Genomic DNA, 15,907 nt, shown 5'->3' on the forward strand with positions numbered 1-15,907 from the left:
TTTAAATATTGAAATAGGTAAAAGTAAATTAACTAAAACAATACAAATTAATATAATATTAATACTTTATAGTATTTAACTCATTCCTATATAATTACATTTTTGACGGTAAACAATGTTAAAGTATACAAGTTTTATGATGAAATATTTATGGAAAAATTAAACCTTTTCCTTATTCAAAATTCAAAAGAACTTATATAAGAGGTACAAGTTATGGTTATTATATTATGGTCGTTACGGATATAAACAGTATCTAAATATTTTCGAATAATAGTTTTTAATGAACGAAGGAAAAACTTTGGTATTGTCGAATTAACTTGCCGTAGGTATGCAACTTTCAAACTTCACGATAAGTCTTTTTATTAGGTTTATTTTGTAATTTTTTTATGGTTTACTAATATATTATTTACTAATCCTGTATGCGTAAGTATGTCGGCATAGAGGTTTATTTATCGTTTTGGAACGTGTAGCCGTATATACACTTTAAAATTTTTAAAAAATGCCACGTCAAACTACAACTGTAAGTAATATCACGTGACACGTACCAACTAATTTAATTTATATCGGTTGATAAGTATTTGTCCAATAATGACGCCATCACGTTATCCATATATCCGTGAGCTCATTGTTGGATAATTGCCTGTTTTGTTATCGATACCCAAGGAAAATTATCAATAAATAAAGATAAAAGCTGTCCATATTAGAGTATACCATGTAAGAAAAAAATATATCATACGCAATGTAATTTTAAAAAAATATTACATTTCGAGACTTGTTGTAGAGGTATATTTAAGCGATTGTAAAATATCAAACACAAAAATGCAATGAAACGAAAACATGAAATTAAATCAATAACGGTAAATGATTTTAATGAGACAGGTCAGGTGGACCATATATAGTTCCAATATTTTACAGATGTGAAATATAAATGGATTTGTAACTACTAAGACTATATAACCCGAGATGTCAGTGTGTGTGTTTACATCCATTAGAAAGTAAATGGTCTGTAGAATGGAAGCCCAATTACTTTCCTTATTTTTTTTTGAATCTTTGAAACATCTAAAATATTTCAAATCAATAACCACCATAAGTCTGTAAATTGGTGGCATATTCTTGAATTTAAAAAAAAAAATTGGGTAATATTGTGTGATTGTTTATGGCAAACCGACGCATCCACAAAACCAAGGTAGTATTGAGAGGTTAAATATATTGACGAACATTCATTTCTATGTTGCTGAATCACAAACAATAACTTACTATAACTCCGAAAATTGGATTGAACTTTGTGTTGTGTCAGTAAAATAATTATTTTTGTAGAACAATTGGAAGGCCGTCTTAATGTCTTACAAGTGATTATAGTTTGATTATAGTTTGGATAAACCATTCCACATGATGTTGTTCATGGTTTAGCATCCAAAGAACATGGCGAAAATATAAATGTGGTGTTATCATACAATTTTTATAACTCAGTCGACGCTTTATTGTAATGTCCTTAAATGGTATGCATATTTAATATATGGTATACATTTTTTATGAACAACAATAAATATTAATCAAGCAAGTTTTGTTGTGAATAAATTGCGTGTAAATATACAATCAAATCAAAACATATTTTCTAAGCTATCAAACATACATGTTTACACAGTTAATATGTAACTGCTGCTATCATTACTCCGTAAGTTACAAATAAAATAAGAATAATAAGATTTAGGAATGTTATAATCAATTTTAGATTATATTATAAAGGAATAACTATTGAATCACAAATTTAAATATGGATACTCGTATATTTAAAATTTTAATCTCCTCCTTAAGGAGATAAGTGTTTAAACGATATAATAATAAAGGTTCTAGCATTGATTAAACATAAGACATATCCACAACACTCAATGCGTTTTAAAAGGCTGCGAAAGGTTTAGGTGGAGTTGTTAGCACTTTTTCAGTTGTTCTTCAACTTGCTTTATATAAGTATATATAAGTTGATTGAATGAAATTCTATACAAAAATTAAAATACTATTAATACAATCAACCTTAACAATAGTCTTTGCTATACTATTATACATATATAACTAGAAAAATCGAAAAAACAATAATTTTATTGTAGGTATTCGAAGTTCTTATTTTTTAAACTGGCGTAGGGAAGGGCATTTTGCATACAACCTAAAATTAAAATACTCTAAAATTGTATATTGCACCGACCCCGAGCACGTGCCTTTAGTATACCTACACTAAATACATATTAAACACATCATTAATACATAATAATAAATAAGTTGTGTATTTGTATTTTAGTTGAATATATTATTTCCCGGTAACTATTTTAAGGCCGGTAGTTCAATTCAATTGGTTAGTAAATTGTTTATCACTTCGATGTTTATATAGCGTTGTATACAATTCAAAGATTATACCTTTCATTATAATTGGGTGTTATTGTTGTTCTTATTATTTGACTCCTGTTGAATTTCAACAATCTCTCTCTTGATTTCATATTATAATATATAATGGGTAGGTACATATAGTGGGAGGATTAACTGAAGACATCGCTTAACTATACATCACTTACCACTAATCACTAATGACTTTATAGAATAATGGCATATTCAACTCGCCAACGCGACTATTATCGTAGTAAATGCTATAATGCTATATAATTTATTCGTTGAAGGTGTATTCATAAAAGTTTTATCTGAAATTATTTCTACTCAGTACGCGGTACATGTTATTAATTGTAGTAATCTAAAAGTCAAAAAAAATACCTGATTTTATACAAAAATGGTGCAATAGAGTTACTAAATTTACTTTGATAATAATAGCTGTAGCGAGATTGAAATCACGAGTTTGTATTTAATTATCTTTTCGTTGTTTGAAACTATTAGATTCGTGTATTATGTGGTTGAAAATTAATGTTTTTGTAAAATTGGTTTTAATTTTAGATTCAGAATGGATGTAGTGGGGACCAATGTGTGTATATTTTTATTTTTTTGCGTATCTGTTATAAAATTGAATGAAGCTGGTAGTTTGTGAAAGAAGGTAGGGGTCTGGATGGGGTCAGAAGTAATAAGCTCTTAGAAGTTTTCAACATAATCAGGAAAAAAATAGGAATTTCTAAGCATAAAAGATTATTAACAAAATCAATCTTATTTTTTGTAATTAAAAAAAGATGATTGTAGGGACTTGACATTTTTACTAGATATTTATACAAGTTATACTATATTTTATGATTTAGCAAATATACCGACTTTTTTTAAGCTATTTGTAAGCATTTTAAATTTTCATGTCACAATATTTATCTTATAATTTTATGTATTTTTTTATTTGATACATTCTTGAATAAAATAGTACGTGTAACATAAGTTTGATTTGAAAATTCAGTATCTTAGTTAACACGATTTGTCTTACTCATATGTTTAAAACTCTTTATTTAAATTAAACATAAGAACTCTATAAGTTTTATGTAGATTATAATATATTAGATTTGTTAACTTACGAATTTCCTATTACTTCTCTTTAAAAAAAACCTCTTCTGAAAATTCTGTAGATACGACTATGTCAATATATATATTAGGGTGGGTGTTCTTAGTTCAAAGGATTTTTTTTTTTAATTTCATGCTTTATTTAGATATCTTATTACATTTCAAAAATGAAAATTGAATGCAAAACTTAAAAATAATCTAATAACAAAAAAAAAAATATATATATATTTTTAAATAGTAGTAATATAAAAATATTATCACTTGTAGTGATTTTCCGAAGAAAATTGTATTTTTTTCGAAAATTTCTCGTACTTTGTACTGGTTCGTAGAGTAGCATAACTATTAATTTGCTACCTCTATAAAAATGGTAGGGGGGGACGAGGTGGCCGAGTGGTCTACCGCGCGTCGACTGTGGCTCAGCCGGACCGGGTTCGATCCTCGACCATCGGGCGGTATTTTTCTCCGGGCAAGTCACGGTGTCCGGAGAACAAGTGCCGCCATCCCCCACTCCGGGGCATGGCAGTGACATACGGGTGCCCCAATAGAAATTCTGCCAAAACTCTCACCCACGTGTAAAACCAACCTACAGTTCCATAAGAACCTACAGTACTACTCCCTTCCCAATGGCCTTAGTTGCCGCGGGATAATTAAAAAAAAAAAAAAAAAAAGGTAGGGTAGCACTTTCTAGCCTTCGCTACCCCGTAATGACGCCTATGTACCCAACCAAGTAATTTTAGACACAGCAAGAAATATGGGCGTATATAATTTGCGCCAAAATCAACCAAAAAAAAGTATATGTAATTTGCGTCACATCTAAAAATATATTTTGGTAATATGCGCCACTTTTTAAATTTGTAATTCGCGTCAAATAAAACTAAATAAAAAGGAATTATGTAATTTGTGTCCTATAGAGTACCTACTAAAATTGTAATTTGCGCCACTTATATTATAATAATATAAATAACTCCATGTTTATTAAATATGTAAATTATCGTTAAGTAATAAAACATAATATCATTACTTATATTTCGTCAAACTAATGATATATCATTGGTAGTAATAGTTTGTAAATTAGATATATTTTCAGAAATTTCTGTTCGTAATATCTTACTTGGTTTAATATACAGATTTCCCATAGCTTTTCTCTTAATCCGTTTGAATACATTTTTATATCTATACTTGGTTGATCATGCCCGTTATGTTCATTTACAATTTCAACTATTTGTACAATGTTTTCTAAGTATACACTTTTGCAGTGCAAGTTCTGACAGTGCAACGTCATCGTATTGAACAATTGTTCGATTCATGAACTTTTCAATACGTACAATTTTTATATAATAATAAATCTTTGTCTCTGATACTTTAAATAATTTCATCAATATTTGTATTCATTACTTATACTTTTAAATAATTGTGAAAAATTTTAAAATGTGAAAATAATATGAACGCACACGCGGTTTATATCGGACTAACTGTAAGTATCAAGATTCATGACATTGCTTTTCAATATTTTTCTATGTCTTACTTAACAATACATTGATAATAGATTAGACGTAATCGGAGATCGATTATGACGATTATTGCGACGATATGTGACACGCGTCGGACGCATCGGTACGTATTACTTTGGACACGGCGTTATTGTATATCCTATGCGATATCACTAAATTTATCTGCTGGTTAATTCCAACTGCTATTAAAGTTGAAAGTATGGCGCAAATTACATATTCTATTTTGTTTTCTTTATGGCGCAAAATACCAAAATTAATTAGTATATGTGGCGCAAAATACATGTTACCTAGGTATATTTTTATATTTTGACGCAAATTACATACGTACTTAAATGTACCTATTCGTGGCGCAAATTACAATTAATAAAAGTGGCGCAAAATACCATCTCCCAGAAATATAGATATTATTCCAATCTCGCATATGAATCACTATTTAAAAGTCAGAATCAATGTAGAAAGTTAGGTTGATAATGAGTTTTCGCTATCAAATGTTTCTCAATCATGAAGATATTCCTATAGCTAGTTTATTATTAATTAATGTTAAGGAAAATCAATTCAGAACCGTTTTCACTGACGACAAAATAACTTGTTTTTATGCAAATCGGTTGGTCACACAACAACTAACTGTAAAAATACACAGAAGATGAATTTAAAAGTGATCATCTGTTTGATTCTAATGAATCAACATACCTACACTAGTAATGGACTATTATTAGACACTATTCTCCAAATTGTAAAATATAATAAACAAACTACGCCTATAAAAATATTAAATCGTCTGTTTTAAGAACTACCACCTCAACAAAACCCAGCTTAAACCAAACATAAGCAATATAACACCTATATAGCTAACCGACTATTTCGACGGAACCACGAATGCAATGAGTTGATACAATTATACAAAATATGTCTCAATAAATTTTTAAAAATCTTAATCCTCACTCGATTATATTCAAGTTCAAAAAGCCAGGGCACATTCCAGGTATATCACTAAAACAAGCAAAACAGAAGCATGACAAAAATATACTAGTTTCATTAATACGAGTATTAACACTTGGTTCCTCAATAGAGATCTGAAGCAAAATCAAAACAATAAAGGACATTTATACCATCGCTTACTACCCTCGGTTTTCCAACATAATAATACTCCACTCTTAAAACCATCGGATGTAACCAAAGCTTTTACAGAAGTATAAGAAAAAAAATAATAGGGGATCAAATTACGACTTCGCTTTTCTCCATTCGACGACAGTTTTAAGAACAATATCACTAACAAATCAGAGCTAGACTCGTATTCCCACACTAACCTCCTAAACATACCTTTTAGTATTTCTGAGATGCAGTACGCTATGTCAAACTGCAACCCTAAAAGTCCCGGACCATATTATGATATCCAATACTCTTTTATAAAAAAACATTCCCTGTAATGGTTTGAATCAACTATTATAAACTAATTTTGGAAAAAGACTTTTACCCAGACTCATGGTGGAACGCAATAATGATACATATTCCTAAACCCAATAAAAACTTTAGCTTATCTAATTACACATCAATATCCCTCATAAGCGCACTAGGTAAATTTGATTAACAACCCCTAGTATGGTTCCCTGATGCACAGCAACCAATGTGGTTTTCAGCGAAATAGTAGTCTAAGGTTAAAGCCTTAGACTACTTCTTAAACTTCCACACGGATATCTGCAATCCAATAAATACCAAACAACACCTTATACAGTTATACTTAAAGCACTAGATCTTGAGAAAGCCTACGATATGGTGTGGTACAAGTGTACAACAGAGTATTATACCAGTTTATTCCATCATAAGCTTTTCCTGAAAAATGTTTTAATAACAGTGATTTACTGTTACGCAGATAAGTATTCATAAAAATTGATTACCTATATGGTTGTTCAATATATTTTATAATTTAAAGTTTTAAACAATTAAAAAACAAAAAAGTTGATTTAGATAGTCTTAGTTCTACTAGTATATTATTTTGTATCTATATTCACATTTTCAGTGATATAAACACCAAACAATGTACATGATAAACATTTGTCAAGACAATTTCGTATGTTTAATTTTACAGTTTAAACAAATAATCGGTTATAAAAATTCTTCAAAAGGAAATGTTATGCGTAGAATTTTATTTTTATAAGAAATAAAAGATAAAAGTAAAACAGTTGTCTACCATAGTCCATAGTAATTCAATAAAAATCATATTTTTAGAAATGTGCCAAAACACCGCTATAAGTAATTTCATACATCATAATCATACCTAAAATAGAAAAATTTAAATTGATGTATATTATAAAAAGAATAACTGTGTTTACCACAACCACTAGCCGTATATAAAGAATATGAACTTTATAGAAGTAGTTTAGAAGCCTTATTTGATATTTCTGATAGCATAACGTAAAAAAGATGTATTGACTAGAATATATAGAATAAACTTAGTATTCTAATATCAATAATATTAGTAAATATATGTATATATAGTATCAATGATAGAACACTATGAAACAAGAAATACGTATGGAGCAACACGAATTTCGTTTAATAATTTTAAAAAATGTAAAGGACAAAGTGGAAAATAAATTAACGTTTACTGTTGAAGTAGACAACAGTGGAGCAGAAAAAAGTTCATTATAAGTAAATATGAGTTTCACATATCTTCGAACAGTTCAAACAAAAGAAAACAAAATAGACAAAATTTTATGAGTGCTGAAATTGTAATTGCCTTAGATATAGTACACAAGTAAAAATGTTCAATAGATATACATAATATAAAAATAATAAATACTTTTTATGTATATAATGCGTACAATGCGTACAATGTACCGTTGGAAGCTGCTTTAATTTTACTATTTTTAGTGTTTCAGGGTATTCTTTATGCTTTGGGGGATTACACACAGTATGCCAGATATAATATTACACTAGATATTACATTTTTATCAAATGTTTATTGTTGTATCAATTAAACCTTTTGAAATTTATTTAAATCTGGTCTTTCATTTTCTATATCACATTTAATTACTTTTTTTAAAAATACTTTGAAAAATTCTGATTTATACTAATAGTATATGAAGTTTTTACTTTGAATTCGTTCTATTGATACATCTTGTTGTATCATACAAGTATTATAATATACCTTTATAAAATATGAAGGTTTTAATACATTGACAATATTTTTAGCCTTTTAGAACCTAAATGAGATATCACTGATCTTTGACGAATGTATTCGTTTGCCAAAGGTTTTTTTTTTGTTGCACTACTTTAAATGATTAAAAAAAACTTAAAATTACATAAAATTGTAATCATATTCATTTAAGTATCTTAAAATATGTCTTATTTACTATATTTTATTAAACTAAGAATGAGATACAAAAGCTGGTCTCATTTCCGTACGGAGTCATTTGCTAAATAATTATTCTTATCAATGTTACCCTGTGACCCAAATTTGACTGCTCGTGTAGTCGTGTATAAAAATCGTCATATTATAATATGAGATCAAATATTGAATCTCGATGTTTTATAAATATATTTATAGTAAATATCATATAAAAACTAGAAGCTCATTTACTTCTTAAATCTAATTGCAAACAATATATTTTTACATTTAAACTTACATTTACATTTAAATTTAAATTTAAATATAAAAATCTATAATCTTAAAAACTATGATTATAATAACTCTTGTGATGTTCAAATGAATAGGTAGAAAAAACTAATGAAATTTCTTGATACTACACGTATATTATGAAAATAATATTTATTTTCTATGATATTATTATAGTATTAAAATTTATGAACTATAGTAAGTACTATTTATGTAGTGGTACAAAAAATTTAAACTGAACATAATTAAGTAATTGAGAATGTACAGAACATAATAGTTCAATAAAAAAAAATTCAAAAAAATGAATAACTCTTTTCGTTGCTATTTGCTATAAATACCAAAATAATATGGCAACACAGTACTTATATATAATAGTAGATATTTGAATTCGATGAAAAAGTATCAATGAATAAGACCCATTCTTGGGCATTGTTTTTTTAAATCATCCGTACTGTAAGACCCAATTATGGATCCACTTTGTATTTTTAAATTTTGTTGATACTCAAATTCATGAAAAAATAAAATAACTATATTGAAAATCATTGGTTACATTCGTTGTTTTCTTACGAATCATAGTAATATAATGAAAATACTCAAGTTTATTATTTGTGAAAAAATGTATAAGATGTTTATATTTATTATTAATGAAAATGGAATAACAAATATAATATAGTGTAATAGATTTTCGTTGTATATGCATAATCCCTTTTTAACATCCTTAAATTTTAAATGGCATAAGTATGCATATTTATACCTATTTATAAAATACTAATATTTTAGAAATGAGTTTGAATATTGTTTATCTTTGTATGTTCCCTTTCTTAACTAGACGACCACTGATTAATTATGATATGTTTGACATTCTTTTAGAGTATACATGTCATAATTGTCACATATATTTAGTGAAATCAATCTTTTCATGAACTGGATGTCTAGATACTGAAATTCATCCAGATCATAAATTTAAACGCAAATACATATCTATAACGGTTTCATGAAATACCTACATGGAAGTAGAGTACACTTAGCGTATTATATAAGACAAATTATTATTGTAAGTTATTTAAACTATACTTCCCAATATTATTTTATGAACAAAAATTTAACAAAATTTTATATTTTGTTTTATTTTAATTAAATATCTGATTTAAAGTTTCATAGAACATTTCATGTTAATCTACTTATACAGAAATATGAGCATACAAAATTATTAGTATTAAACATTTTTATCATATCAACTTATTTTCATATTTTTTTTTCTCATATATAATATATACCTATGTTAAATTTTTCTTCATAAAATAATATGGGAAAATATAGTTTAAGTAACTCTCAATAATTTGCTAGGTGGATGTCGATGTTATTATGTATTTTCTTTGAAATTCCCATAGTATCCGAACTTTCGGTTAATTAAAATATTGATTTCACTAGGTGTATGTGACATATACTCGTACATATTGTATTTAGTAATATTGTATATAATATATCAACTTAACCATGTGTTGGTATAAAGTATAAGCACTAACCACGAATTTTTGTTAATCGAGAAACGGCTGTAACCTTGGGGAACTTATTGATATTCGCACAACTATCTGTTAAGCAAATCAATGAAAAGAAGTTAAGAATAAACCTTATTTATATTTTTATAACAAATATTAGGTACTATAAAAATGTACAAGAAACTGTAACTTCGTTGTTATTAGATTTTTTACCATTACTATTTGCATACGATAATGTGTAGCTAACGTAACTAGGCAGTAGGTAGAAACTATATAATTTACTTTAATCATTCATATACATTTATAAATGTTGTTAAAATGTATTCCCTATCTATATCAAAGATATTTGTTTTAGTTTTTTGCGAGTTATCTGATGGTTGAGTGCATTGAAGTGGAGAAAAAAATGAAATAAAAGCATTTAAAAAAGATTTTAGTTCTTATCTCATTTTGTCAACTTGTCGTAAATGTAATGTACTAAAACGCTGCAGCACTTAGGTGTGTAATCAAGATTGTTGTATGCAGCGTGAAATTAAAACATGTTAAGTGCTTAAATAGTAACAAACAATAATTAGAGATTATGTCTATACATAAAAATGAAGGCGCATTTTATTCATAAAACAAATCTGTGCGTAGAAAATAAAAGCAATGATAAAGTTACGTAGGTACCTATTTTGTATTTTAATTTTTAATGTCACTAAAAGACAAAAGTATGTTAATAACTCAGTTTTAACCGTTAAATGTTTTTTATTTATTGTTGTTTTTATTGTTAGAATTATAATTTATAACAGTTTTGCGTATAGATTTGATTTTTAATTTGATAGCAACGAATGCTTACCGCCGAATAGTGATAAAGATGTGTTGTAATATAAATGAATGTTCAAAGGAAGAAAAATAAGATTGCAAACGCGTAATATTTTTTTAGCATTATTTAAACTTAATAAATAATTTTAGAATTATAATAAATAATGACAGAAACATAGTGCATAAAATATAAAAATATTTCTCATCCAATATCGTCATTTAGAATGAATTACTCGCTGTCAATATTTAATAGAATAGTTTTCTGTTCAATTTTGTCAACAGTTGTCAGGACTAAATTATTCGCCCTTCAGTCAGTTGACCAGTTGATTATCAGTCGAACACCTCGAGCGTGAAATTAAATTAATTCAATGATTAGTTAACAACATGAAAATATTACATTATATTAGATGTTTTTTACATTTTTAGAATATTTTATAATTTTCAAAAATGAAAAAAAAACATTTCAAGCTCAATCCTAAAATATTTTTGTTAACAGACATTGTATTACTTTTTTCATATATTATTTTAATCGACGACAATTTAATATATCCTAGTTTCCATATAAGATAGGCATATTGAATGAAACTATATTTAACTATACTTTTTACATCATGAGATTGCATTACCTGTCTAGCCATCGTATGTTGTATGTGTATTTGTTTTCTTTAGTTTATGGTTTTATCTTGCAACAATGGCTTATACCTTCGTCGTCAAAGAGTTTCATGCATGTGAATTAAATTCGTAGAAATTTGATGCAAACAATATTTCCCTTGATTTTATATTATGTATTTTGTATATCAGTCGTGTGTTATGTGGGGGCGTAGTAACTTACTTGATTTTCAGGTGTTTAAAAAAAATCTATATTTAGTTCTAAATCTGATACAGTACAGATAATATATACGGTACTGGTATATTACCTAAGACATACAGAGTGTTTTTTCATTAACCAAAAATAAATACTATATATATATTAATTTTAATTGTTCTGTACTTTCAAAAGTAACTAACTAAATAACAACTATACAGAACCATAATAAAGTAAAATATCTATAATGTACTTTGTTCAAACATTTTAAGTGAAGACGTTAAAATTATCCAACGGGCTACGACAGGCGAGATTAATCATATCTTAAATGTCATTCGATGCGGATTAAAATATGTAATAAATAGTATATTATTGTAAATAAAATCCAGATTGTTTTATTGCAACACGTTCAATAATGACCTTAAAATAAATACCATGTATACTACCCAAAATTCGAGACCCATCATTATACATAGTAAAAAGTATTATGATGGAACTCATAATGTATTGCATAATATATAATTTATATAAATATATTGGTACCCTCTACTTACGAATAAGTAGATTTTTTTTTTTAAATGTACGCTTTTCGAATATGTAGACTGTAAACTTTTATTACTTTTATTCTCCTTTTTATATAGACATCAAACACTTGTATTGGGATAAAATGGGCATGTTGTCTCAAAATAATAAACTCTAATATTTTTTTCAGAATATTTATTCATCACGGTACCCAACTGGTTTTTAGTGCAGTACGCATAAAATAAATGGGCTGAATAAATGTAATTGATCCAAAGTTGAATTGTATAATAGCCTAATGCACTTAAATTAAATAATTGATTAAATCTTTCAGTTCAGTTAAATAAATGCAATAAAATGAACAAAATAAGAATTATATAAATAATATATTTTAATATTTTAAAAATACAGTATGACAATAAAAAAATACTAAATCGAAATGCAAATGTTTTTATAATATATCTATGACATTTATTTGATTTCATATACGAACATTCTCAATAAAAGTAACATTTACGTACATTTTATAAATTAATTTTAAAATAAGTGTTCGTATGTATGTTACAGTAAATGATGTTAAACATCAAAATAACGTTATTTTCTAGTAAATAACAATAATTAGTGTAATAAGAAGTGTAAAACAAATAAATGCACCTGTCGATTAGTAGGAAAATTATGCAATTCAAAATGTCACAGTTCATTGTCATGTGAAAATAAATAATAATATAACAATTTAAATACAAATAACATGATTAACTAATATTGTTTGGAATTAACGTAAATCCTTAGTTATTAACGTTATAAGCCTTGTAAAATATTTTTTATTATCTATTAACGTTAATTGCTAGTTAATAACGTAAATATAAATTTAACATCTTTTACTGTAACATGTATAAAAATCGACGATGATATAAATGAATAATAATAATTTTCTAACAACATTTTTACTATCAATAGATCATTAATATTGCCCTATTGATTTAAATATTTAAAACTTAGGGGTTTACATTAGTTATTCTATTTTAATATTAAATACTCGATTAATCACGTTTTATTGTTCATTTATTAATTGATTTATATTTTTAAATTGTTGTAACTCATAAGATATCACTCTCGTTTAATATGATTTATATCTATTATGCCAACATCATTGTTAAATTCTGGTTGAATACATTTTTTTTTCGTGCTATAAATTTATTTTATGATTGGAATACGCTAGAGTATAAATATTTTAATTTCTCATCTTATATGTGGGTAGGCAATTTGAAAATTTGCTACAAAAGTTTTTCATCGATTTATAATGATCCATTCGAAGAGATAATGGTATAATAGCGCCAGGTATATATCTTTATGATATGATATTCTGTTTAATACTTTCGTACATATTATTTTTTGTATCTGATGTAAAAATACCATGCATTGCCTTAATGGGGATTATGTCCCACCTAATAAACCGAGTATAAACAAATAAGCAAATCGATAAGCAAATAAGATAAGTAAATCGATTTTATGCTCTGAATTATTTGTTATTTTGCCAAGAGACAATACACAAGGCATACTTAAATACTTAATATCATATTTTCAAATGAGAAATTGTTTGTGCACATTTTGTAATAACCACATAAGATGTTCCTGATACATTTCATTGTTGAAGTAGAAATAATAAATTAACAACGTACTAACACCAATTATACCAATCCATACAAAGCGTGTGATTTTTAAAAGTAATATATAATTATGCTGGTTTTATTTTATTATTGAACTTAAGAAATAGTATTTTCTAAATGAGTTCATAACTTACGAATTAGTTTAATAAATCACCACCATATAATATTGAAACTTAAACATTAAACATACATTAATTATCGTGGCTGCTGTAATCGACATTTTCATAAATATTCTATAAATCGAATATAATTATAATCGTATTAAATATATATCTTATCTCATATTCAAAAAATGTCCAATAGAAGACCATTAGATGTCTAATATTGTGTGTTTAAAAATCATCAAAAGGAACTCACTGTATGTATAAATACAGGTACTTATATTATATTTTAGCTTTGTATCATTCGTGTAAATACTCAGCGCTGTAGTGATCGCCGTGCAGGACACGTTGAGCACAATCACAATTAATTATTTAATCGACGTAGCACGTCCTCGTCAGCCTTGAGATGTTGTGTTGAGAAATATGGGTAAATAATTGAACACTGGTTCGTATTATTATAAAATAAAACAATTTATTGTTAAACGTTAATCACAAATATATCATAAAGTAAACTGCCGTAAGCGTGTTAAGCCTTCGAGCAGTGCTGACTATCTTCTAAAACATATAGGTAGTACTCTACCCGTATTTTATGCGGATTCTGTTGATGACGTATAATGTCATGATATTATAATATTATAATTTTACTTTTATTGCTAGATCGCATTATTTTGCGTAAAGGGGAAAACTACTTGTTGTTTTCACCTTTGATCTATTATTTCCTAATATGTAGGCTTTTAAGCATTTTACATATTCTATGTCTCATTACCTAATTATAAATTATACTACGAGTGTAATTTATTATTCTACATTGTATTTATAAATTTACATTATATAACATTGTAATTATTACATTATTGGGTTTACTATACAGCGCCTAGCTTTGGGTAAAAGGTACAAGTGAGCTTTGGTCTGGTAAATCGATACCTGTAACACAATATAATAATGGCATGCGATAAGAATAAATTGGTATGAAATCGCGACGTTTACGTATAATTCAATCGATCTGTATTTTTTAACGGAAGTATTATAATAGTATGTTATCCGACCGGTCGTATATATATTTATACTCACTTGACGACTACGTATCTCCACATGGCCAGGACGAGCGTGAGCGCAATGGACGTGGTGTGCAGGACCTGTGACACGTACGTGTGGAGCAGCACGTACACCGCGCCCACGTGCGAGAACTCCTCCTTTTTGGACGTGTTCAGGTACATGTAGCACGCGAACGGCGTGTACTCGACCATCAGGGCCAGGTCGGCCAGGGCCAGGCCGCACAGGATCCGGTTGATCGGCGAACCGGCCAGGTCCTTGCGCGTCAGCACCGCGATGTTTAGCGCGTTGGCCAGCGCGCCGAACACGCACAGGAACATGCTGACGTAACCGTGCGCCGCCCGGAACAGCAGCGAGTAGCTCTTCACGACGCCGCCACAGTTGTAGCAACCGGCGTCTGTCGGGTGATGACGGTACGACGAACCGTCGTCGTCAGGATCGAACACCGTGATGTTGATCAGGTACTGCAGGTCTTCCTGCGTCAGGTTCAGGCTGACCAGATGCGCCATCCACGTGTTATTCCTCGCCCTGATCGACGACATGTCCGTGCACATCATGATAGTCCGGCTGCATGCGCTGCAAAAACTGCAAATGTTATTCGCCACCGATGCCATTCGGAACATCATAACCACACGTATGTATGATCATTGTTATACAAGTACATATTTTATGTAGAAACAATAATATGGTGAATGGTACGTGTCGGCGCATCCGAGTTGGGTCCCGAGTATACTAGGGGCTAATCGCAGGTACTATACTAGTTGGGTCCCAGATTTTTATAGGTACTATACTAGTTGGGTCCCAGATTTTTATAGGTACTATACTAGTTGGGTCCCGAATTATTTTAGGTATTCCACTAGT

At 28.4% G+C, this 15,907-nt stretch overlaps 1 protein-coding gene across 3 annotated transcripts in view; it reads right to left on the bottom strand.

Annotated features, from left to right (window-relative positions):
- Positions 1-15,907, bottom strand: part of LOC107170355 (G protein-coupled receptor dmsr-1-like) — a 118,823-nt gene that overhangs the window by 16,589 nt on the left and 86,327 nt on the right. For 2 of the 3 annotated variants that reach the window (XM_089221413.1, XM_089221415.1), the window contains one exon: positions 15,065-15,622. In XM_089221413.1, coding sequence (XP_089077539.1) covers positions 15,065-15,603 — 539 coding nt within the window. In that variant the 5' untranslated portion in view covers positions 15,604-15,622. Of the gene's footprint in view, positions 1-15,064; positions 15,632-15,907 lie in introns of all 3 variants that reach the window. The other variant, XM_089221414.1, reaches the window with a different exon arrangement.

Source organism: Diuraphis noxia, unplaced genomic scaffold, assembly GCF_037042655.1.
Source record: "Diuraphis noxia isolate RWA-SAM2 unplaced genomic scaffold, SU_Dnox_SAM2 contig0002, whole genome shotgun sequence".
NCBI lineage: Eukaryota > Metazoa > Arthropoda > Insecta > Hemiptera > Aphididae > Diuraphis > Diuraphis noxia.